The sequence below is a fragment of the Anopheles stephensi genome, chromosome 3 (genome assembly GCF_013141755.1).
Source record: "Anopheles stephensi strain Indian chromosome 3, UCI_ANSTEP_V1.0, whole genome shotgun sequence".
Taxonomy (NCBI): domain Eukaryota; kingdom Metazoa; phylum Arthropoda; class Insecta; order Diptera; family Culicidae; genus Anopheles; species Anopheles stephensi.
This window is the reverse complement of record NC_050203.1, coordinates 51,265,714-51,290,962: the sequence shown is the minus strand read 5'-3', so window position 1 is coordinate 51,290,962 and position 25,249 is coordinate 51,265,714. Positions and strand designations below refer to the sequence as shown.

At 46.3% G+C, this 25,249-nt stretch overlaps 1 protein-coding gene across 5 annotated transcripts in view; it reads right to left on the bottom strand.

Annotated features, from left to right (window-relative positions):
- LOC118514522 (centaurin-gamma-1A) overlaps nucleotides 1-25,249 on the bottom strand; it is a 160,472-nt gene that overhangs the window by 13,132 nt on the left and 122,091 nt on the right. For all 5 annotated transcript variants that reach the window (XM_036061494.1, XM_036061492.1, XM_036061493.1 and 2 more), the window contains one exon: nucleotides 1,157-1,389. In XM_036061494.1, the coding sequence (XP_035917387.1) occupies nucleotides 1,157-1,389 (233 nt within the window). The remainder of the gene's footprint in view (nucleotides 1-1,156; nucleotides 1,390-25,249) is intronic.

Genomic DNA, 25,249 nt, shown 5'->3' with positions numbered 1-25,249 from the left:
GATTCGCAACATGCAGTTTGATTTCATTCAAATATCAAACTTCCATTCATCTGAAGCGGAAGAGTGATGCATCAATTGAAATGACCATTGCCGCTTATGGATCAGCGGCTCAACAAAGGATTGTTTTTTGTTTCGAAAGGCGCCTAACTTCCAGCGAACTCTCCCTCCTGTCAATCTGGACAAGATCTGGCGCCACCGCACAAAAACTTGAAGCCGTTTCGCGTCCACGGCGCCTTTGGTGGTCATTGATGGTGAAGTGCTCAAACAGCAAACGTAAGCGAGCTCGGAGTAAATACGTTGGTCGAAGAAAATTAAATAAAAACACCCTTGAAATCCTCAACTCAAACCTACCTACACATACCTCTGCAGCTTCATATCAAGGTAGATCGAAGTGGATCGGCAAAGCATCAAACCCACCTGACCTGAGCCGGTTTAGGCCACGCGAGTGCGGGATAGCTTCTGCGTGTTTTTATTTTGCTGTCATGCTCCACCGATCGCTTACGCAACTGTCCAGTAGATGGTGCCACATAATTCATGGTAGATATCTCGTTTTTCCGGCTTAGATACTATTTATAAGCTGTCCGGAAGCTGCCATTCGTTGGCATGACATACCGACAGTAAATTATAGGTTGCGACAAGTACAGCGCAATTGATAAGAGTACTGGATCTTCTTCCACGCTTCCGGGGTCGGTTGGTGGATTGCTTTTTTGCTTTATGAATTCCAAACAAATCCAAATTCCAGTCCGCATTCGATAAGCCGTACCGCATCGCGATACCGACCAGGTGTTGGCGTTTGGAAGTCAAACAATTAAGTAGACGTTTTATCAGCCCAAATTCACTTTCCTCTTCGTCCAAGAGACCTTGGGTGGACATCATAACACACCCATTCAGTGTGCGGGTCAAAGGATACAAATTGGAGCAGGGAGAATGGACAGACATGGCACATGAGGCCGTACCCAAGCGCACAAGCACGTCCATCAATGATATTATGAGGTTATAAACGGGGACGACTTTATGGGCCCTTGACGCTTTTAGGGTAGGGCAGTCTGGTTCAGATATTTTATTATCACCTAACCCAACCCAGCAGTAGCAGTGGGAATAGGTTCCCGTTCGGTCCGGTCTGTCTGTCTGCGACGGCCTCACCAAAACTACTCACCTGTATTTCTGGCGGTCCACCTTCGTCCCGTATTAGCAGCAGGTAGCTTTGATTGTCGATCTGAATTTCCTTCTTGAACCGGCCACCTTCGGGCGACTCCTCCTGCATGTAGGTGCCGGTCAGATACCGGTGCACCAGGGCCGATTTGCCCGAGCTGAGACTGCCGACAATACCGAGCCGGATGTCCGGCACCGATCGTGAGATGGTCCATTCCTGACTGTTGACGAACGAATCTGCGGAAAAGATATTCAAAAAATAGAAGAAAAAAAAACACATAAGAACGCTGTTGCATGATCCTTGTCAAAAATTTGCTAAAGCAATCCCCACCAAACCAGTTCCTGCCATGTAAAGTGTTAATGCAACTTTTGTGAGCGCACGCAAAGCAACAGAAACAGCAGTCGGCAACTAATCCCATTTCTGACAGCAGGGATTTGCATCTTATTGGCGCCGCTGCAACCCCATTCGCTTCGGCAATAGGGAGAAGGGCGCGCACCAAGCCGGGCAAATCTTTGCAAAAACGGTAACACATTTCGGGAAGGTCAGTCGGCGGAGAGACCGGTGGGCTGTCCGCTCGTTTCATTAACACTTCCTTTTCAAGTGTCAATCTTCAGCGCCGAACGCGACCAAGTTTTCTTTACGGATAATAGAGCCATTTTTTCGGCGAAGGGCGCAGAAAGGACACACCGGAATCTGTGCCAAGACGCGAGCAAAGTTTGGCCAGTTGAGAAAAGCCTGTTTTGGGATTTTTAATTTCTGCTTTTTTAAGGGACAGTTTAAATTAAAAATTCGTCGCTTCGCTGATGCTGCAGGCACCGCTTACGAAAGCGGAATTAGATCTCATCAAAATGTCATTTTCGGCAACACTGTGTCCAGGGAGAAAAAGGTGACGAGCACGGCATCCATCATCTATCAGCGTGTGCTGCCGCGGCTAGAGGGCCATCGAAGTTGTTTTCCCTTGTGGGGTATTATTTCAAATCTGCTTGTAGTTAATCAACGTAGGATTATGTTTTGATGTGCCCGAGCAGAGATGTGATGGAATGTCACCCGAATTTCAGCCCCGAGTTTAAAGGCACTCGACCCCGTTAGATACGGCACGTTAGCAGATTTCACAACGTACGGCTTTAAGCTCGTTTCTGTTTGAACGTCCAATTCGGTCTGGTTTTTCCGGTGGTGATTTATTTCATGAATGCGAATTTAGAATAATAGCAAAATCAGGACTACATATGTTTGTCTGACGTGCTGCTGATGGATGGAAAGCGGTGAAGAAGTTTTTTGTTTGTTTGTTGCACAAAAGGACTCTTGTCCAACACATTTTGCTTCAAGTAACATCATCCTGGATGACGCATGGATTGAATGAACTTCATTTCAATCAATCGCTTACTTCATTAAAAAATATTACACAAAAGGATAAAAAGGAGCTCTCGATCGATTCCATACACCATTATGTCGCCACAATCCGTCATTTACCTTAATGCATTGAAGAAGAAACAGACCTTCTTACCCAGAAAAATTCTTACATTCCTTTTCCAACTGAATAGAACAGTTGATTGATTGCAAAAAGATTAGCCACTGCAACTGAGGTCACCGTGCGCCAAGAAAACTACATGAGTAAAGAAGACCCAGGACCGGAAAAACAAAACTTGGCCAGCAACAGAGAGCAACACCGACGAGATGGCACCGGAAAAAAAGTTTTTTGATTGATGTTATCCAACCAATTCCGGTGCGCCTGTGCTTGGGAACACATGCAACGGAAACTGCCTTCTGTTATCCGTCCGCGCCCGAAAAGGAGACACCACGTTTCACGTTCAGAGTCCTCCGAAAGAACCCCGTTAAAAGTACCAAATTATTGTGCGGCAAGTAGAAATTGACGTCACAAGAATAAAAAGAAAAAACGAAACCGGCCCGATTTCTACCGTCTACCGCCATATTGGGTGAGCTGCACGGAATGCACATTTGCATCTTGATTGATTACGCACCGTACGCCCTTCCGTAGTGCGACTGGAAGAATGACACCGAGGATGCAGCACCAAACCGACGCTCTCTGTGATCTGCGCTCTGTCTTTTCCTGGGCAAGATTGCGCAAGATTGATTGCATGTAAATTAACACCATTTAGGCAGCGCGCCGTGACGACACCGACATGGGAGGGAGTTGGGTGCCTATGCCTGCCTGGCGTGCTTTCCGGGAGAAAAGGGTTCAAACCGGTGAACGCATAACATCGGCGTGAGAAACCTGCCACCATCCATGCTTCACTCTGTGCTGGTCCGATTGGGTCGGGCCCTCCTGGCTGCCAGGGATTGCCTGGATACCGTACGCTAATTGTCATCATTCTGACTGTGGTGGAGAATAGCATGATGCGGCCCGATCGGGTGTGACGGTTGCTGTCCGGACAAATTAGTGACACAATTTAATCTTCAAATTAATCACCGAACCCATTTGTCTAGCGGAATGTTGGACGGACCGCCCTGTGTGTGTGCTAAAGGCGAAGTAATCGGGTGGAATGTTTTCGGTAGCAATTTTTAAGGGACGTGGTTTGTTTACAAAACCTTTACTCCGGGACGTTTTGGCCTGTCCGGACGGAAGGGGGGGTCATAAAGTTCGCTACTTTAAAGCGCTCAAAGCTATAACTGGGCTGTAAGAAAACGTAAAACCATGTCTTGCTGCATTCAACCAAGCATTTGAAATATTTTGTGATTTTTCTTTGGCGGCTACCAACTTTGAAAGGCATCGGTTTGCCATTTTCTCTGAGATTTGATCTCATGGCGAGTTACATTTTTTCAATATCCGCTCATTTAATCCCCCTCTGGGCCTTTGCGAATGTTGGAATCAGAGATCCAAAGGAAAGTCTTAAAGCGCTCTTAGGTGTTACATAAAGCGTCTACATAAGTAATAGGACGATTAATTTTATATTAAATTATTATAATGTAATAAGAGTAAGCTTTAAAGTAGTTCCAAAAATGGCATGGAGCCTTGAAGCATCACATCACAAATTGCTCGACATTTTCGAAGAAAGGAATTTTATCTTCAAAAAGTGAACCTGTTTGATCGAAAGCAGGGTGAAACGATTGGCATAAATTTGAATGAATGATCATTTTCGAGGACTTTGGCTTCTTAATCTGTTTGCCATGCATAAGCCGTCCTTCTGGCCGGACAACAAGCAGCCATGAGCGTCTGGTGGGCACATATGGTTTTTGCATTTTTGTCTCTTTTTTTTGGCACAGCGTGTGATCCACAGCTAAGTAATGCTGCTGCAATCTTATTAGCATATGTGTTGGAGGAATGATAATTTCCTTCCAGCTTTATTGGACTTTTTTTTAGAACATAGTCTCAACGAAAGCAGCAACATGTCAACCGAACCTAAATCAAACAAAGTTTTCAAATACGATTGCTTCTGGTGCTGTGCCTTTCGCTAAATCAATTTTAAACTCGCCGTTACTTGCCACACAAAGATGTTAATGACGCCGGCCGTGGCTAATCGAGCCAACGATGATTTCACTCTCCACCATCCGACCCACTTGTTTCGGGACGGAGCACACACACACACACACGATTACGTCGCGGGCCAAGTGGCAACAAATTGGAAGTCAAAACTGCTACACCACGACGCATTATGCCGAAATGAAGCATAGCGTAGCATTATGGACAGCAACAAAAAAAAAGCTAACAAACTAGCACAGGGCACAGCAAATTATGTGAAGGGAGAGCAGCCAAGAATAGTGATATAATGAGCCAACACAGCTGATGCAGCGGCACCATGCCATCAGTGCGAAAACCGCGCGAGTGGTAAGCTAGAAGAAAAGCATAGAAAACCATTTCCACCGGCAGCAGCACAGTAACTCATTTTAAATTGCTTCATCTTCAAGTCCAACATCGCGACCGTACCACCATAGTATGCAGACTGCAGTCAGCGTGTCAGGAAGTTTATGGTCGTAAATAATCGCGCCCCAAAACGATTCAAACAAATCATTTTGCACCTCCCAGGTTGCGACTGGGAGCCGTTACACAGTTGGCACAACATGACAGCCCAGACGCGCGTCTCAGACCGGTTGAAATTCTTCCCTTACGCGTGATGTTACCATTAGTCAGGTGTCGAGTCGTGGATGAAAAACTGCAACGAGCGCAAACCGGCTAACAAGTGTGAAGTAGTAGGACGACGACAACTGCACCGAAAACTGTCCACTGTTTCGCACTTTCTTGCTATTAATTTTCGAACACAAGTACGCCGGTGAAGCGTACTGCAGCATGCCAAATGAAGATGGCAAGCCGACGTGACATAATGCAGAGACCAAATTCCGGAACACCACACAATTAGAATCGCACTGGGTCACAAAATCGACACCTAGCAACCGGGAGAAAGCGGTTCCAAACGGAACGGGGCAAACCCGAGTTGGAATGCAGGCAGTTGAAACAGTTTCGTTGGAAAACGCCTCGAGCCGGTCGTAAAGCTAACGAAGTTTGGTCCGGGGGATGGAGGAGACGATAACAGGGGCAGAGCATAGTTTCGGGCGATGTGGATGTGGTCCCTCGGCAAAGATCCGAACGTGCATATATTTATTCTATCGCTTCCGTTTCCGGAGGCAGCACCTACGCCAGCCAGAATCGGCGTATCCATCAAACCCGAACAGTGGAATAAATTAATTAACCATGCAAAACTTGCCTCTCTAGCGCTTAATGTCAGAAAGGAAAGAAGTTACCTCCGTACCTCCGAGGTAAAGAAATGCCCCTTCACCACTCGCTTTAACCACACTAGTGAGTAGCTTATTAAAATAAAAACGCATCCCGAGTTTGGGTAATTGCACCCGTGCTAAGGCGAGGACTCGGCGCCTTTCACCTGAGGTGTTCTCGACCAAACTCCAAGCAGGCCCCTTTATGTGTCCGAGAACGGCCCAACAACATAAACATAAAACAAACGAGCAGATTTTATTGTTAATCTGGGGCTCGGAAACGGTTCCAAGTGTTCTCTAACCAGTTCTAAAACAGATAGAGCCCCCAGCTAGTGTTAGAAGTTCAGCGTTCAGCTCAAATTATCCACCAGTGGCCACTTGTCGGTGAGGTTAACGTACGCTTTTATGGCCGCGCTTGTAGATGCTAAAGAGCTTTGGCTCCCTCCCCAACGAAAGGAGTGAGGTTGACGAAACACAAGGGAAACATAGAAAACGCTAGTGCGGTGAATGATTTCCTGCCCAAGCGAATGAACATTGTGATGTTTGTTTACCATAACAGCGCTTTGTTACGTTTGAAGCAAGGGGGGCGAGGGTCTCAGAACGACATCCATTTTTCTAGCCTCCAACGATGGCTTCCTTATGTTGCCCGCTTGGCTTAAGCGTATGGTGATGATCATTATTTTAATGCTCATCAATATTTAAAGAATTGGAGAACACGTCGACGAACAATGTCCAACCATGCCGTCGAATGTACCGTCACTACGAAAAACTACTAACAACATGTGCTCACTCCACCAAAAAAAGGTGTTCACGCGTTCTACTCGCTTAGATTAAATTATTTCAACAGCATAAGCACATCCGCCGCGACCCGTCTGGCGATAATTGATCGAGGCCTAATCGAATCGGTAACCAAGCCGAATAATGTGTGTAGTGCCTCCTGGTTGCATTGTAATGATGTTTCGCTGATGCGTTTGACGATGATTAAATTAGACGTGATTTGATTGCCAACCAGAGTGTTAGTGCAGAGGTAGCACCTGTAGCAAAGCCCCAAGCTACTACTGGAACCGCTTGACTATTACGCCCCAAAAAAGAGTAACATAAACGTAGCACATACATGGAGGTACAATCGGTATTTCGATATGTCCGCCGAACCATTGCCTAACACAGGCGACCTGGTTGAGAGGAAATTGTAAATTGGTTTCAGTTCGATGAGCTTTCGATTGGTGGCGGGAGTTGCGGAAAGAAAACACCGTTTCACACCACGCTTTAAACCTATAATTTAAACCACATTGCGCTGAACAATTTGATCAATGTCGATAACAATTAGATTGTACCAAATCTGCCTTTTTTTCTTGTTTTGATCGATGTTTCGAAGCCGTAACGTTATACAATCATCCTTTCGGTCGGGTCCGTCAATTTCCTGATTGTCGCATTAAACGCTGTCTATGTCACAACATTAAATACGCTCTCAGTTCCAGCGGTTCCAGCGGGAAGTTATGCAACGATCCCTTGGACAGTTTCGGTAAGTTCGGTTCAGGTTAAGGAGAGTCAACCACAGCGACTTCGGATAAATCAATTAGCTCGGCAAACAGCGATGACACGTGCAGGAAGAAAGTGTGCTCACAATGTGGTAGAGCTTCCCCTTCCCGAATCGATCGATCCGAAAACCCTCGCGGGATGCGAGACGGTGGTGGTGGCCCTGGTGGTGACCGCTCTGCACTGCGCATATTTGCATGCTCTCCATGCGACACGTCGGTAAATCGATTAGCCCGAAGCAGTTGCGCTTAAGCAATTTCAAACCCCACATGATGGCGCCACAAAGTTTTTTACCAATTTCCTGTTTTAAAGCCCCCCCGTGGATTGGGGGCTTACCCCAACGTAACGATTAATGTTCGAGTTAATGGATAACCGTTTTGCAGACCCGCTGGAGAGATCACGATAATGAGCGGAACAAGATGAAAGCTGTGTGTGTGTGTTTTCGTCTTCGTCTGGATTCGTGTTTGCATAGCTTTTCGTTTGCATTTATTTAGTTACGTAAATATCCCTTCCAGGACATTAGGTCGCTCGATTACGTTTCGAACGTTGCAGCTGCAATTGCAATGAAAAGGTTAAATGCATCATACACCGTTCACTGGTTGCATTCGGTTTGCGGAATCTTGCCGGGCTAATGCATAGCTAAACAAATCAAACGAGACCCGATTGCACCCGGCACATTCCTCGGTGTGAGAGTTTGTTAAATCAATAATAACATCGTTTGCGTTTTCTGGATTGAATCAACACAACTGTTGCGATGGGTGCCGAAGATACAGGTGATTGGAGTTAACAAGGATGTAGCAGCAGCAGCAGCAGCACGCACCACATACATCTCGGAGCTACATTCGTGGAACGCAATCGATCTCCCTAACAGCAACAGATTCGAGGATGTTTGTTCCTCGTACGGGCAACAGTATCTTTGCCGGACAGCAAGTGTTCTCGGTACTCCAATCCACCGATGAGGAGCGGCAATGAAATTGAACCCATTCTTCCGATTCCTAATCGATGTGGAATGTGCATTTGGTGAATGCTGTTTGTTTATTCCTGCCCTGGCAATAAATCATACCGAGAATTGGTATAACATCCGACCAATAGTACGGTCGGTGGTGCTGGTTTACATTCCAGCATCCACACACAACGCACAGCTGTTGGATCTCGGTCAAATGTCTATCCCCCGGGTTCATGTTCTTCAGCTACGCAACGGAAGAGTTGACGTAAGACGAGCGAGAATCGATGATCGATGAAGCAGTAGCCAATTTCACCATTCCTTCCGGGAACGAAAGGTAATACGAACCAAGTTGGCGAAAGTTCACTCAACAGTATACGCACGACTGTTGGCCCATCGGGGCTTTTTTTGCGAGCTAAAAGATATACAATTCAAAAGACTCTATCAGCAGGAAGCCTCTGCTGCTGGCATATGAATGGGACCGGAGAGAAATGTTGTTGTTTTGACGTTCGTACAGCAAGAAACAAAACAACCCATACTGTGCTATCTCGAGACCTTAGCCGCTCTTGTGCAAACATAAGAATCTTTTAAGTAAGCAAAACAATGCTGCATAAACATTAGAAGAAGCCAGCCAGCAAGAAAAAATTAAACCAAGCTGAAGGTGAATGCTTTTCCCAATCAATGATTTATTTATCGCTCCTACTCTGCAGCCATCACGATTTTTAGGCTGAATTTCAAACAAAATGTTCCTCCACACACCCGGTTACGTCACGCGAGGAACCGATAGTGGAAGGAGATATCCCTCAGGTGGGTTTGTGTCAACGTGGCAACTGCAAACCCGATGGTAGCAAGTAGGGAAAGGCAGGAATAAAGGACGCACAAAAACAGGTCGCCATGGTGCGGCGCTGGCGTTGCAACGAATCGGAGAAAAGCATATAATAAGAACCAATATTATGCTAGCGCACCCTCGCAAATAAACCGGGAGACACAGTGAAAGGTACACGGTAAGAGATATGGCCCTGATTTTCTGTATCCCTCCAGTTCTCCAATGTTCTGCCACCGTTTTCCTTCGTACCGGCAAAGGATCACAATCTCCTTCTTCTACTGGACCTCAGAATAAGAAGCCTAAAGAGTGTAGAAAAAAAAAACTCTGGAATGGTGAGACCTTCCAGGGTTAGCTGTGTTTGCTCTAGATTACGTAGGCATGTGCCTTTCGCCAAAAAGGGATCAATAGCGAGACGGAGCAAACAATCAGTGTCCCGTAAACACCGGTAAAGGTCGCCCGCAAGGCAGTGCTGGAACTTTTGGAGAAAAGAAATTCGGAACAGCTGCTTGCTCGAGGGCGAGGGAAGAAAGTTCATCAAGATTGCTCCAACAGTTGCAGCTATTCACCCTCGCCTTACGCGCGCATCCCTTGTTTACTCTCTGCCCGAACGAAAACGGTTGCAGTCTAACGAAGCCGAACACATGTGTAGGTTCTGAGGCCGATAAATCTCAGCAGGAAAGGAACTGTTCAAATGGAAGTAGCGGGAATGATCAGACCGGACCGGATGGACGGGCGACCGGGATGTGCTCCAGTTTTAAACTGATTTTGTCCGGCTTGCTGCTGGACCGGAACACTGCCAACAGGAGCAGAGGCCGTATCATGAAAGACTAATTACGGCACGATTGTGTTCGGTTAGGTGACACATCGTAAGGACGGGACCGGACGTTGTACACAGCACTGACATGCAGTCAAGACATGCGGAACGAAGAAAGGAAAAGGTGCATCTTTCCGTTTGTGCAGTCTCATCGCACCGTAGCCGGAATGGACGAATGCACAATTGTGCGAGCGAAAACTTTTCCGAGGCTTAAGGATGATGAGGATGATAAAGCAAATTGCACGTCTTGTTTCCGGATTGGAAAGAGACTAATGTGATCTACATAGAAGTGACGCTGGGAAATGCCCGGTATTCGCAAAAGAAATGACCGTTGGCTAATTTTGCATCCGTCATTGTCGTGGAAGGATGGCGCAAAGGATTGCGCTATCCACGAGCATTGGACTTTACCACAAAACAGATAGAGTTAATTGGCAACAGGTTTACACTGGAGCACCAGGAATTGAACGGAGCCTTGAATGAACATTGATTGGAAACTAGTTCATCGTCAGAATTTTCCCATCGCTTTTCCCGCGCGATACACTGCTGCTGGGCAGTCCTGATACTATTAAAGAACAATTTTGCTCCCATTGTTTATCTACCAGACCGTAAAGGGGCCTTTTAAATTCATTTAAAAGTAATTGAGTTCTTCATCAGCGCTGAACCAGCAACATCAGCCACGTCATGCAAATCACTTTTTCGCCTTGGGCGGAGCCGGTCAGGCTTTTCCGTACTTTTTGTTTTGTCTCAGCAAAAGAAACAAATCTTCAAAAACGACGCTTCACTGCAGTCAAACACAGTACAGCAGTAAGAAAAAAGCGGCCCAAAAACCAGTTCAAATATTCATGTATGGCGCATTTCAGCATTTGCCTTGAGATTCGTGAATAAAGGAAACAAAACCTGAGGTCACCAGATTGGTCCAACAAAAAACCGGGAATGAGATGACGATAGTTTTCCGTTTTTGGCACATTGCAACCGGCGCAAAAAACCCAACCTTTCTTGTCGCTGCTGTTGCTTTAGGCAAGATGAAACGGGCGCGCAAAATGTTTGGCAATAAAGCATACGTTTGCAATTTACAATAGGGCACACCACACTTGCATGATAATAAGGACGGGTAGAGGGACCCCTCTTAGCAGGGGATTCCGTACCGTTGCTTACAAGAGCGCGACTGACTCGTTTATCCTTTTTATCTTTGCATCTTCAAAGCTTTTTTTTGCTCGGCAGGACATCGTCTTCTTCCTCGGCTTGATGGTCTTCTTCCTCCCACCACTTTGGCGCGAGTGTGCCGCCGAACAAATGGGGGAAATCGGTTTTCCGCGGGTCTTTGTCCCTCTTTTCCAACTGAAGAAGGGTAGCGGCCTGTTACCACTTCCCAAAATGTATGTTACTGATGTTCCACCGGCGATAGCTTTGTTTGCAGTTGATAATATTCTGTTATTCTAGCATCACATTTCACAAACATGAAGATGTACCCTTTCCTATACACCGGACCCTCCCATTGCCCTCTCTCGGTTGATTATTCATTGCCGAAAACATTCGCGAAGAAGCGCGAACGCAGAGAGGTCCGCAGTGCGTATGTTTGAATGAGCCAAACAGAATCAAATGGAGTGAGACGAGAATAAACACACAAACAGCAGCTACCGTATCGCCGGTGTGAAGTGGAAAGCCTACGGGAACACATTGTTGCCCGATGCATCCAAGCGATGGGAACTAAGGGAAGGACACGCGGGCTCGTCGTCGTCGCCGATCGCCGATACGGTTCCTGGACACGATGTCCTGCCGCGCTCTGTTCTTTTCCCAGGTTGAGTGGCCACTTTTCTTTGTATTAGCATCTTTTAAGTCCAAGCAAATGCTAGCTAGTAGCGCCTGGTAGTATGCAACGGTTAGCCTTTTCCTCGGTTAGCACCTTCCCGTAAGGACGTCATGCCACACAGCGGGAGATGACCTGTTCCGAGTTGTGCGCCATATCACCAGGATTACTCCACTTCACACGAAGACGTTTTGCAGCGTAGCGCAAAACAGTAATGCGCACCCGGGGTGGTGCTAATTCAAGTGACAAATTTAAGGTCGATACTTTATCTCGCGCCCCAGGAATCGCGCCCTTCCACAAAAGGCGTGCAACATTGTAGCGGAGCCTGCGGGAGTCGGTCATTCCATTTGCCACCCGGTTGGACCTGTTTTTTAAAGTGCGGCTACGTGATACGCCGATGAAGATGTTTATATGTGTCCCGCTGAGCGGATTCGCTCCTGGGAGTGTGGTGTGGCTCTACTGGTCCGTTGGGTGCGCTTTTCGTTATCCTTTGCCTGCTATCTCCAGATGACGTTAAATTCAAGATGGACACCGCATCTTCACATCCTTTCTCCTGGTCAGCGGAAAAACGGAAAGAGTCTTACCTAAAACGAGAATCAGAAAAAATAGCAAGAGTCAGTAAAAGAGACCATTAACATAAATTACCAAAACAACACATAAATCAAAGCATTTGCCACGGAACTCGGAAAGCCGGCGAAGGGAAAAAAGAGAGCAATCAAGGGATAGGAGAAAAAACAGCCACGATAAAATTACGCGCTAATGTTTGCCAAAAAATGCGTAACCCCACATAGGTCCTGGGCAAGACGGTCACCATTTATCATACCGACATAATGAATTAGACTCGGTTTGTACTTGCACAGTTCTTTTGCGCTTTTGCTTCCCTTTTCCTCGCGTTCAATCCTTTGCCCAGTCTTGCCGCTTTCGCATGACGGGGTTTTGGCTTGGATTAAGAAAGTTTTTTTTTTGTTGGCTCCTTCAGTTAATTCAACTAAAAAATTGAATACGAGCCAAAGCTTCTGGGCATCGTTGCCTTGTACAAGATGTGCGTAACAGTGCGTCACGGTTCTGGACACCAGCTAACGCTGCACATCCACTCTCCACTTCCACTTGCTTGCTGTCCCGTACACCACCAGATTCTCAATTTAACGCATCTTTAGTGGCGAATTAATGCCCGGTATGTTAATGAACGCAATCATAAATTTTACGACGATCCAAATTTTTGCCATAACCCTTTTTTTGTCGCTGCCCTCCAGTTGCTCGGTACTGCCGTGCCGTACCAGAGTTAGGTAGGTAGTTGTTCGGCTGTGGTCGTCCTTTTAATGGAGCAAATCCTTTTTTCTTCACGTGCGTGTTTCTATTTTACGAACAAACACCGCTCTGCTAAGGATTCTTACGAAAGGATGCTTTCATAATCTTATTGTAACTGATTTTTCCTTACCAACTCTGAAAGGAAAAGATGTGCTGCAAAATCAGTCCTTCTACTTCGTTCGTTCGTGAGCTTCGACTGCCGTACCTTTCGCTCTCTATCCAACGCTTGTTCCAGTTGGCCTTTCCTTTGCTTCTTAAGGATACATTTACTGGGTATGGTATAATTTTGAACATTTAAAAACTCTTGAACCGCTTTGCCGAGTCCCCGAGTCTCTTTTGCCGTCTGCGTGCGGATGGATCAGGGCACTTGAGACGGATGCCGTTACGAGCCCAAAAATTAGGATAGTAAGTACCATGCGTGAGCCAAAAAGGACGCGCCCATGGACAAGAGAGACACACACACGCACACACATTAAACTGGTACCGGCAACTGGAATTTAAAAAGGCTTGAAGCAATTCAATTTAAAATTTATATTTTTCGCAAATTAAATTCCACTCAAAACCCATGCGCGCTGTGGCTTCTTGTCCTTTTCCCTCTCTTTGGCGAGATCGTTTCGCGACTATCATGTCCAGGCAGGCAGCACACCACCCGAAAAACCAAGAGTTGTTTTTGTTATTATTTAGTCAAGCAAACGCATAGACATTAGACCACACGACGGGGAATGATCTCTTCTCGGATCGGGGTAGTGTAATTTTGCGATCGTCTTCTTCCGTGTGCCATCGTTTTTCTGGGCGTTTTTCGGGGTCGTAAAAGCGCGCGCGAGATTCGGTTTCGCGGCCTGAGGCGGTGTGTATCCGCCGACAGGGGGGGAGAGAGGGAAAAAAGAGACGGAAACTAGGTTGATGTACACTGATGGAGGATTTTTCCCTTTTCGGGAGAATCCTTTTTCTTTAGAGCTCCGTGCAACAAGTTTTGGCGCACAGGAAGGTTGCTGAGGTTGAACCTGCGGAAACCAAAAGTGACGTTAGAAAAGCTGCTTGTTTTTTGGCGGGACGCTATTCAACTGCGAGCCGGGACCTCCATTACGGGGTGCAATATAAATAATGCGAGTATGGATAGAAAAAAAAAAGGAATACATCCTTTCAGCATGATAGCCTTATCGACATCGGACCACCATAAGAAGAGCTCTTTTTGGGATGTTTAGTAAATACATCGCAACTCGTTTTAATAAAAACAGTTTGAAAAGCGACAAACCGTACCAAAAACATTTTTGCACAGAACCACTACTCGGTGAAAAACATCCGCTAAATAAAGTTTTTGCGATGCAACCAGGAAATCATCGCCCAGAAGTGAGTTTCCTTATTTGTTCCTATCTAGTTCCTCATAACTAACAAACGAAGACTCACAATGCAAAGCGCTAGTGCTCAACAGTGAAGGAAAGGAAAAAAACTGAAACGTTGATGATCATTTAAAATTTATTAACCTTTTCCTTCATTCGGTGTGTTTGGCGCAAAGAGGCTAAAGCCATGCCAAATAAAGTATCCTCTACTAGAAAAGGGCTGATGTCGATGATCCTCGCTGTTGGTGTGATTCTTGTCCCGAAAAAAAAGAAAAGGACGACACCGATACACACACACACACGGCTGATTGCTTTCTATTTCTGATTGAGCGATGAAAAGTGTCCCGTAGTCGAAATGGCACGACGAACGACGGGTTGCTTTCTTCTCCCCGATGTGGCCCATATTTTGACTGGCGAATGTACTTTTAGCTGTAGCACCCATCACAAAAGTGCATAAATTGCACGAAGCACCCGACAGGACGGACGGGGCGAACGAAACAAGGGGCTTGATCGCTTTGTTGCTTCTTCATGCAGTTATCATATCTTCCGCAAAGGCTCACATTTTGCGCTTTCTCACCCCTCGCGGACAAGGATGCATCGGTAGCTGTCACATAAATATCACTTTTCCCCCGGACGGAAAGATCTCGTCATCGGCAGCACGAGGGATGCGCAAGCGAGATGATCGACACAAGAAGGGAGTAGGATCGATTTGCTGTCCTACCTTCCTTGACAAGGTCTCCGACGACTGTTGCCTTCGCTTGGTCTTTATCTATTTGGTTCGCTTTTTGTCCTGAATCATTTCACATCAAAAAAGGGGGCGCACAGGCATTTCTTTTCCCTTGAAGCGTTCGAAGAAGCACACTCTTTTTCGTTGGATAACGTACATTTTGATTGAAGCTTGTTGCCCTTGCCTTCTAACTAGCGATCGATGACTGGTGGATGATGTGGACGCACCGCTCAGTGCAACAGATTGTGATTCCCTTCACAAGATCTTCGCCGTGGGGTGTTACCATAACCGAGTGAGTGTCTCCCGGTCAAAGTTTCACCTTCTTTCAGCTGATTGAAGAGTGAGAAATCAGTCACACCAAGATGATTTTTTTTCTATGCTGTGCAAAATCAAGAGAGCGCGCTAATAAAAAACACAATTCCATCACAAGTTTTTGATTGTTTGCTCAGAATTTTGCTCGTTTTTTCTATCCCCGTTTGCTTGCTGCTCCTGCTGCTTTAGCTGCCTTTCTTTTTTGGTGACTTTTTTTTTAGTGCAATTATTCATTATCCTTATGGACTGATTCGTTGTACAAGATGGGAAAAATAGCGCGTAGGAAAGTGTTACGAATAGGTTTGAAAGTGATTGGAAATTTATGAGACATTCACCGTTCCTCCTGTTCCGTTTTTTTTTCTTCAAAAGCAATTAAGAAATGTTGAAAATTATGGTTTTTCGCTTTAAGGAAGCGCAAGTCGATCGGCTTTATTACCCGGAAGGAGAGATAAGTTATGATTTGTAAACAAGAAACGGAAAGAAACTGATTAAAAAGGATACTTTTCCAATGGGTTTTCTTCTAGCTTGCCACTGATTTTATTGATCGCAAACTGTACGTTACAATTTTTCTGGTAAAACAAAAACCCCCAAAAAGGACACAATTTGAAAACGTGACTTGACAACTTGCTGTGCCAACCCACCACCGAAATGTATTCAAAGCTTGTTGCGATTGCGTGACAGACAGCTCGTGCCGTACTACTGGCCCAATTTAAATGCCAACCGGTGTGTTTGATTTTGTTTGCCATTTATTTACATTAACGACAACTTCAACTCTCGAGTTAATCGTTTCACCTTTCAAAATTTGCAACTAAAAAAAAACAGATACCACATCAGGACAAACGAAAACGAATGCATTCCACACACAGCCCATATGCCAAATGACTTCCCATTAGCATATGTCAAATATTTGACAATAATCACTTTTACACAACTGCTGCTTTGCGTCTCTCGTTTCCCGGTAATGATATGTTTGGCTAGTGATAGGTGGCCAACGAACAGAGCCAATTCGACACGTTATTGGAAGTTAATGAAAAGTCCGGTTTGCGACAAAAGCGACCCAAAAATGCACCCACTTTCATAATGCACCCCTGCAGAATGACTCATTAGACGGTACACTAGCCGAAGGTTAAATGCATCAAGCTGACAGTTATTGCGAAAAATCATGCACGCTCTGCGTTGCACCCCCGAAGAGTGTTTTAGGTCCGTTGGTTTGTGCCGGAGTCCAGCGGTCGGTGAAAAACAGGACACAGAACAAATTAGCACAATTATGCGCGAATCGAATGGGATATGTGGAGAAAATGGTGAAACCTGACCCGTCCACAATCTGTTTCCCTCCTGTGTGCCGGGACACATTAGAACTGGGTGGACACCGCTTCACCCCCTAGTATGCATCACATGACCGCACACCCGGGCGAGCATTCGTGACAAGCGTTCCGAGTTTATGAGCTGATTCGATCACCGGATCGTCGACCGTTGAGACATGAGACGGGCAAATTATGCATCGAGCGACTGGTTTAAATGCGCACAATTTAGGGCATAGTTTAACTACATATTGTACCTATTTCTTTCCACGTCATCGTGGGTTAGAGCATCGGACTTGTGATAATGGTGGTGGTTTTTGATGATGTCCTGCACACACAACAAAATCGATTCAACAAAACGCACACGAAGGGACACGAGGCCAACGGAATGAGGGAGGAACGAGCGACAAAACAAAAAAAACGTGAGGAAATATTTTAATAACTGTAATAATAAAATTATAAAGTGAAACCGACCGAAAGCGGGCAGGTCGGGAAAGGCGATGGTCAGTGGGCATATGTTTCGGAGGGGTGACACTTCTACTACTACCAAAGGTTGCAGCACAAATGTCCCGCGCTTTTAGGGTTCTGCCCTGGCGTTGACTAATGGCGGTGGGCCATAAAAGGGAGAAACGGTGAGGCATCGTCGTCCGGCAGTGTCCAGTTGGCGCACAAGGCAGTGAACAAGCAAGTTCGTCAAATCAAACGATCAAACGGAAGAGATCGCTGATGTGTGCGACGAATGTGTGGCGGGCGCAAACCTGCCATGTGAAATATGAGCCCATTCCATTATTTGCTTTCTGCACAATCGCACAACGATAAAGAAATAAAGCGATAAAAAGGTTATTTTCAAGCGTTAAGATTTACGGGAACAGCAATGCGGAACTGACCGGGAATTGGGTAAAGATATCAAATATAACTGAGGAAAAAAACTTGGTCTACACAACTGGGAGTACGATAATCATATGCATGCGAAGGATGCGCAAATGGCGACCGTTTAAGAGCGAAGAATGCAACGCTAAACGGGGTTACATTAATGTCAATTTGTCCGGCTGGCCCGGAAACGGAGTGATGGATGTACCAGGGAAACGACATGGAGGGACATTTTCGCGATGGGGTTCGGCTGTTGAGAGATGATACCCCGGGTACCGGGCCTTCTTTTTGCACTCTTCATTCCACAATCCCGCTGGTGCCATGGCGTTTTGGTCAGTTTATTGTCATTCATGCATTCATCTGTCAAGCAACGCGCGGCACACATCTTCTTCATCTCGGGCAGGCACGATTAACCGCATATCATCGCAGGAAGAAGATGTCAACCGTAATAAAGTGTGATTGTATCTTCTTTGAAGCACGTCTTCAGGAATGCACTCGTTTTCCGGTTTCCTGTATGCAGCTGGGAAATGGTTGATTAGCTCTAGCGAAGGACGCTTTAATCTTCCGCCGAGGACCTCGAACAGGATTCGTGGAAGATGTCTTTTTTTCCTGTTCGTTTCGTTATACTTGAAGCAGCATCAGGCGTAATAATTCAGCTTAAATCCACCACTTGAAAGTTAATTAGAATTCAGCTGTAAGGATGTGTCCTCGGTGCAAAAGGACTGCAGGAAGTGAAGGAAATACAAATACTCAGCATAATTCCTGCTAACCGCACATTTTTTCCAAGCTCTCTCGTTACGCCCGGATGCTGGCGCTAATTGAAATAGATTTGAATTTATGGTCGGATAGCACGGAAGAGAAGGGAAGAATTACGAGCGACCAAAGCAATCCAGCAAAACAGAGCTGACAAATCAAGCGGAAAAGGAAGATGTTTTAGAAAACATTCTATTAAACACACTATCCGATCGAGTCAATAAATAATCCCGAAAGACCAGTACAATCGATCACTTCGTGACGTCGGAGTTCCACGCTGGCACCATGCTGACCAACATTTTCCAGCTCTTATCTTGCCAAGTGTCACCGTGCACATGTACTTCGGGCGATGCTCGGTGACCTTTTCCTCGTCTGTCAACAGTACATCTCACTCGCAAGGGTAGGATCATGCCCGGTCATAATGTGGTCCGTAGCATGGATCATCTATCAGTCTCCCTCGTCATGTCGCCCTGTCAATCAGCCTCGCTCCGGACGGTGTTTGTTGTGACGGGTTTCAATTCCCGCATCGGAAGTCAATTTCTGGAACGGAAGCGAACAAGCAACAACGCCGACCCCCACCAACAATCGTTCAACATCGGCACTAATAATAAATTGTAATTTCCTTTCCAGACTCTCGATGGCGAAACGGAGATGTGTAAACGTAAACGATCCGCCTATGAGTGAAAAGATCAATTAATGGTGCTTCCTGACATAAGCGTTTCAAAGGTTTTCCACGGAGAAAATTTTACAAAATAAATATCACTTTTCTCATAAGCTAACTTGAGGAGAAAACTACCTTTAACTTCAACTTCAACTGGCAGTGTTTTCGCCACGCAAGCAGCTGTCGCCCAACTTAAGCCTGATTACACAGAACGGCTCTCGTAGACGGGGATTTAGATATGCCATAAAAAATATCCAAACAAGCGCAATCTTAAGCTTACCTCCGAAAGCATGCGTAGGATTGTCGTGTCCAAAAATGCAAAACCTAAAATGAACTCGTCAAATCTCTGCGTTTGAAGAAGTAAAAAACAAAACCGGCCCCGAAGCGTGGTGTATGTTTACGATCAAGCGAAGGATAATCCCCATCCTGCTCAAGACACAAGATATCATCATCACCAGTGGTTCCGCGTCCAAAAAACACCCACACCACACCAACCAGAGCCAGATGGCCTCCTCCTGTCTGGCGGCTGCATCGTGCACATAAATATGCAATCGGGGCCGGGATGCATTGGCCCAGTGACATCCGAACGCCTCGAGGAATCTAGCTGTATCGTGCGCGTGTTGGTGGTAGTTAGCGGTGATGAAGGTGTTTTTCCCCCAGATCCTTCCTTTTAAATTAGCATCTAAATTGGCCCGCTGGAGGTTGTTTTTTTCTTCTCTTCTCTGTTTCGTTTTGACGATCCTCGAGGATGTGTGTGTCCGTTTGCGGGGCAAAGATCTTCCCGATTGGATCCGAAGAAGAAGCAGCAGAGACGGCTCAGTAGGCTCAGAACCAAACAGCTGCAAACGGCTCATCTTCGCCAGGGGCACCTTTAGCACGCGGCCAGACGGACACGTGAGCCACGCTTATCCAGTGCGTGCGTGTTTGTGTGTGTGGGTTTTACCTGCGTGTTAATGCGAGCACCTCACTCTCAATATCCGAGAATAGAACAACGGTTTTGACCTTCTTTGCTAAGGTGTGCTGCTTTTGCTTGGCGTTTCCTTTTTTTTACTCCCCATTTTACAAGCCTAATTTCGTTTTTGCGGTCTTTGACCATTTTACTTCGCTTCCTTATTTGCTACCAGAAACCATTCTTTCCTCAAAGAGCACTCAGGCAGTGAAAAAATACGACAGTCACGTGCTTCCTGAAAAGAGCACGTGGAGGATGAAAAGGAGGACAACAAATCAACACACAAACACACATTTTTAAAAAGTTTGATTTAATGCATCCGAATTCGGGTCCAAATTTCGCGCCAACATGTGTGTGAGTGAAATATTTCAACCAGGAACGGTTTACGCGATGAAACATTTCACAGGTGTACCGTTACGGCACGCTGTTGTATCCTGAGAAATGCCATTACATCAAGAGGACTTGAACCCTTTGCAGTGAGTGGAAGCGGTATGGTTGCACCCTTTACCGAAGGAAGAATTATGCATTGCAATACGTATTCCCTTGGAAATGCATTTTCTTACCCCGAGGGGTGGAGCCTATTCGCCTCTTAGTCTGTGCAAGATCACTCGCTCCGTTGTCCCCTACTCTACGCTATATGCAAGGGTTCGTTTAGTGAGCATTCTTGAAGAAAAAAACCGGTCCTAAGATTTTTATGTCATTGGTGCAGAAGAACTGCAGCACCGCAACCGATCATAATGGCGGACGACGGCCAAAACGTTTCGCAAGGTACTGCAAACTCTCGAGAAGATGTACCCCGGATTTCACTTCAATACGGGAAGCGATGGGTGAAGGATTTGAATTTTTAATAAACCCCCAAACGGGTGCGTCGTATCACCATTCTCACCTCGAACGCGATGCAGAGGCGAAAGAATGGGCGCCAGTACTTCTGCTCTTTGTGTGGGTTTAGTTAGCATTCCTAGTGCGTGGGGAGTTATTGGTCACATCCACAAGCGGTCAGGTTTCACGTCAACAGTCGAGCAAAGCAAAAAAAAAAAAACGCCAGCAGATACACAGCAACTAACAACGTCACTGATTGGTTTAACTGCGTGGGAAGGAAGCGAATAATTTTACGGTGGACGAAACACACTCTCGAGTTCCATCCCCAATGGGGTGGTCCCCCCCCCCAGTATCGTCTAAAGTGCTCGTGGAGTGATGTCAATTGGATCGGAACGTCGGCAGGACAGGCGGTCTAATGTAGTTTCAATTTGGTCGGCGGCTGGAGAGGGGAGGAAGTTGCGAGAGTTTAAGGTCAATGAGATTAGTTCGAATCCCGGCGTAATTGTGAAGGGCTCTTCGGTGTGGTGTGTACAACCTATGCAAATTTTATGGCACGAGAAATTGCAATTGAGCATTTCTGATAGGCAAACACTTGACGTCTCTGCCTATCAGACAGATCTCTTACTAGTGGATGTTTTGCGACTTCTTGAACTTGATACATGCGATTCCTACTGAATCCAAACAAGTCGTCTGGATAGATCAACGAGAATCAGCACGAAAACAGGATCATTATGGTGCACAACGAAGATAAATGGCCCGGATAAGGGTTTAACTATTTTGTTTTGCTGGCCGACGAATTCTAGCCGACAGTGGGCAGATTTAAGCATTCAATTCCTACCTACCCCCAAAAAAGCAGCCTCATTTCAATAGCGCTTGCTTCAAGGCGGATGACTTTCTATTCGCTCTGTTAAAAATACCAATGCGCACATAGTTGCCGAATTCGCTTGTCCTGTGTGGTGAACTCGCCAACCGACGAAAACAGAAAACAACAACCTCATTCGTACGGTAGTTCTTTGCTTTCCACACTTTCCACCCAGTGTGTTTTTTCTTGAGCTTGAAGCTCCAAGTAGAACACAACGTTTTACGATCACGTTCTTCGCCCCAAAAAAAAAAAAACACAGGCGAATGAGCATGAAAATGGGACCGAACGGGTGCCTTAAGCCGAACGTCGCTGGCAAGTCACGTTTACTTGTTTATTTAGCTGGGGTTTTTGGATGACACGGACGGTTATAACTGAGCCTCCCCCTAAGCGGAGCACTCACTCAGGTGAACCTGGAAGAAAAACAGAAGCAGGAAACTTGGCTTGTGTCAGTTTTGTTGAAGCAATGGGGCCTATTTCACGCTCTAAAGTAGCTCCTTATACAGGGAGGGTACTCTTGAACGTCGCAATATCAATAATATACAGCTCCACAATTGAATTTAGGGCTACCGAAAAAATAGACCGGCAGGGTCGGGTGTATTGAAATCCTTTCCAAAAACGGACAAACAAATAGACAATCGATAACGGATTGTGCGCCGCGGGTTTATAAGGTGAAGCAGGTCAAGAAGCGTTTCAACACGCTGCGCGTATCCTCACAATACAATGCCGGGCCAATGAATTTCACCACAGCGCCAAACAGTTCCTTTAGTTCGGTGGGCTAAAAACAGATTTCACCGTAATGCTTTTCCAAGGACAGGAAGTCCACACGGCGATTCGCCGTGTCCAAGATGGTGGCCTCCCTTTGTTCCCGCTCGGTAGGGAATTTGATTACGTGCCTTTACGTGCTATAGAACTATTCCTTGCGGGTTTCCTACCAAGATACCTGTGTCGGTGGCTACGTAACATACAAGCATAATCGCGTATGCGTAACACATGCGCCAGCCCCGGCGAACGAAATGGACAACGGAGGAAAATACAGAGACCCTCTGCAAAAGCCACCCACATTTCCATCACGTATCCCTCCGTTTAGAACCGTTTCCTGTACCTTTCGTGGTTACATTGTTCCCCCGGCCAATCTCGCACGGTCGCGAAACGGTGCGGTGTTGTCGTGGGGTCGAGAGAAAGCAGCATTCACCCGGCAGTGACATCATCTGCCGCATTAGCCGGATAAGGTTTTGTGTCCGACCACCAGGACGGACCAGCGATGAGTGATAGCGGTTGCGCTGTGTGCCACACCGAAAAGGTTGAAACAGATATGACGCAAGACGAATTGGGCCGAACGTTACCAGAAACTGGAACATATAAAATCGATATGAGGAAATATGTCGGTCAGGTCATAAATTTCTTTCCACCTTCCGGTGTGTGCACCCCTCCCGGACACGCAGATACGCCGCAGCGGTCAGCTGCAGGAGCAGGAAAAGTTGCGGAGGAGAGCAAACTTTCTTACCGGGCACACGGTTTAGAATTTTCGATTCCACACGAATATCCGGAACAAGATTCACTTTCACCCTCTGGAAGATGCTGCTGATGCCCTACGCTCGTGAAACATTGGATAATTTGCAACGGTCAGCTGATGCATGCGAGTCGGGTTGAGAGAAACGCCGAGGAAAATGCGATCTCGGTAACTGAGTGTGAAATTCGTTCACGCCGGAAAGGAAGCTGCTGCGTACGGACGGAGTGTGCATTGTGTGTGGTTCTTCTTCTTCGGGATCATCGGCCTGCTTAACGGGTGTCGTCGATGCAGCGCGTCTCGCATAATGCCCTTTGAGCCGAATGCATAAGCAATTCCGAAACGCCGAAACGACACCAGCTGCGGTCTGTTCGGTTCACCGGTTCGGTTGGCCACGGGGAGAAAGCTACCGGCTGAAAAACAATTGCCCACAGCTGAGAGCCGATGAGCCTGACATTGAAGACGCATCGGCCGCCACTTTCTTCTCAAGGTTATTTACGCCGGGAGCAAAAGCAAAAGCTTCGGCGTGTGTAAAATTGCCCTTTTCCTTTCCGAACGTCGGCCGGGTTTGTGAAAACAATACGCAAAGCCGGGAAATCTTTTCCGTTTCACGCATGGGAAATTGAAGTCAATCGCGTGTAGCGGAACGTTCGGTGCATGCTTTTCACGGCGAGGAAACGGTCAAGGGAGCTGATAAGAGTTAACAGCGGAGGTGAAGGTGACCGGGGAGTACTATAGATGTCGATGGGTTGGTAAAGTTCGGTACACGATGGTACGATACGGTACGGTGAAGGCTTTAATCTTATCTTTGGTAAGGTAATGCAAAAAAAAGAGGCGTCCGATCAAAACCACACCCGGGCGAGGTGTACGTGTGCGGCCTTTTTTTAGTAACGCGAGTTGTAGATGCATCGTACTTTGCTGGGTGCTTTTTAACAACAACACCGCACTGTTATCAAAGATACACATGATAGGAAAGTACGTATAGAAGGGTTTTGGCTGTAGGGTGCCGCAAACAGTGCGCCCTGAAAGTAAGTCTTTGTTGCTAGTTTTTGCGTATTAAAATGCATCCGAAGCCTGTTTGCGCTAATAGCTCGGTAGCTATTAAGTTGTTTGCTTAGTATGTTTTGCTATGTTTACATTGTTTATCACGTTTAATCAAAGGGATAGACTGTTTCTGTTTCCCAGCAATCTCCCATCCATGCTCATCATACATTGTTGACGTTAAAATAAAACAGAAATGACTTAACTTGCAAAGAAAAGGGACCACGTCTCATGCCCCGATATCTCAGACTTTCGCATTCACATCCAGCATATCAGTAGCAGTTAGTAGCGCGTCACTTGACTACATTTGCACATGTGTCTGGCTGCTTGGCTGAAGCTCACTCTCACTCCATTCCACGTCATTGCATCACCCTTGTTTGCGTCGACCCCACCAACAACATCATAATCATCATCATTTCCGACCACGACTTGTCTCACGCCGATTCCGGCCGACAGTGGAAACACATGTGGATTCCATCTGCCACTGGGGTTGGGGGATACGAATTTGCATCCACATAATCGCATGTCTACGAATTCCCCCACATTTGGGAGTGGGTTTTTCGTCTTGTCCTTCCTTAAGTCACTGCACGACGAATCCAATCATCACGAAGAGATTGTGTTAGCAGCATCCAAGCGAAAGGCTTTTGGTGGTGAACGAGTGAAAATCTAAAAATGGCTACAAAGTAATATCGACCGGGATGGGGATCCATTACGAAAAGTGACATCCACCCGAAGAGGAGGACAACAAGCAACAACAAAAAAAGTCCATGCGGAGCACCACTATCAGCTTGGTGATTAATATTCATTAAAAGTGCCATTAACGATGACACCTCGGCCACATCAGCATGGCCCGATGACAGTGAGATAAGCACCGTAGAGAAGGTGCGTCTGTCCTTGAGGAGTGAGTGGTGTTTTTTTTCTCTCTCGCCACTCTGCTGGTCTCAATTTGTCATCATACACAGCTTTGCTTATTTTTGGCACGCTGTCCAGCAGATTCTTTTTTGGCAGCGCTATCAGCAAAGGCAATGGTCAGGATGATATAGCTATGGGACAAG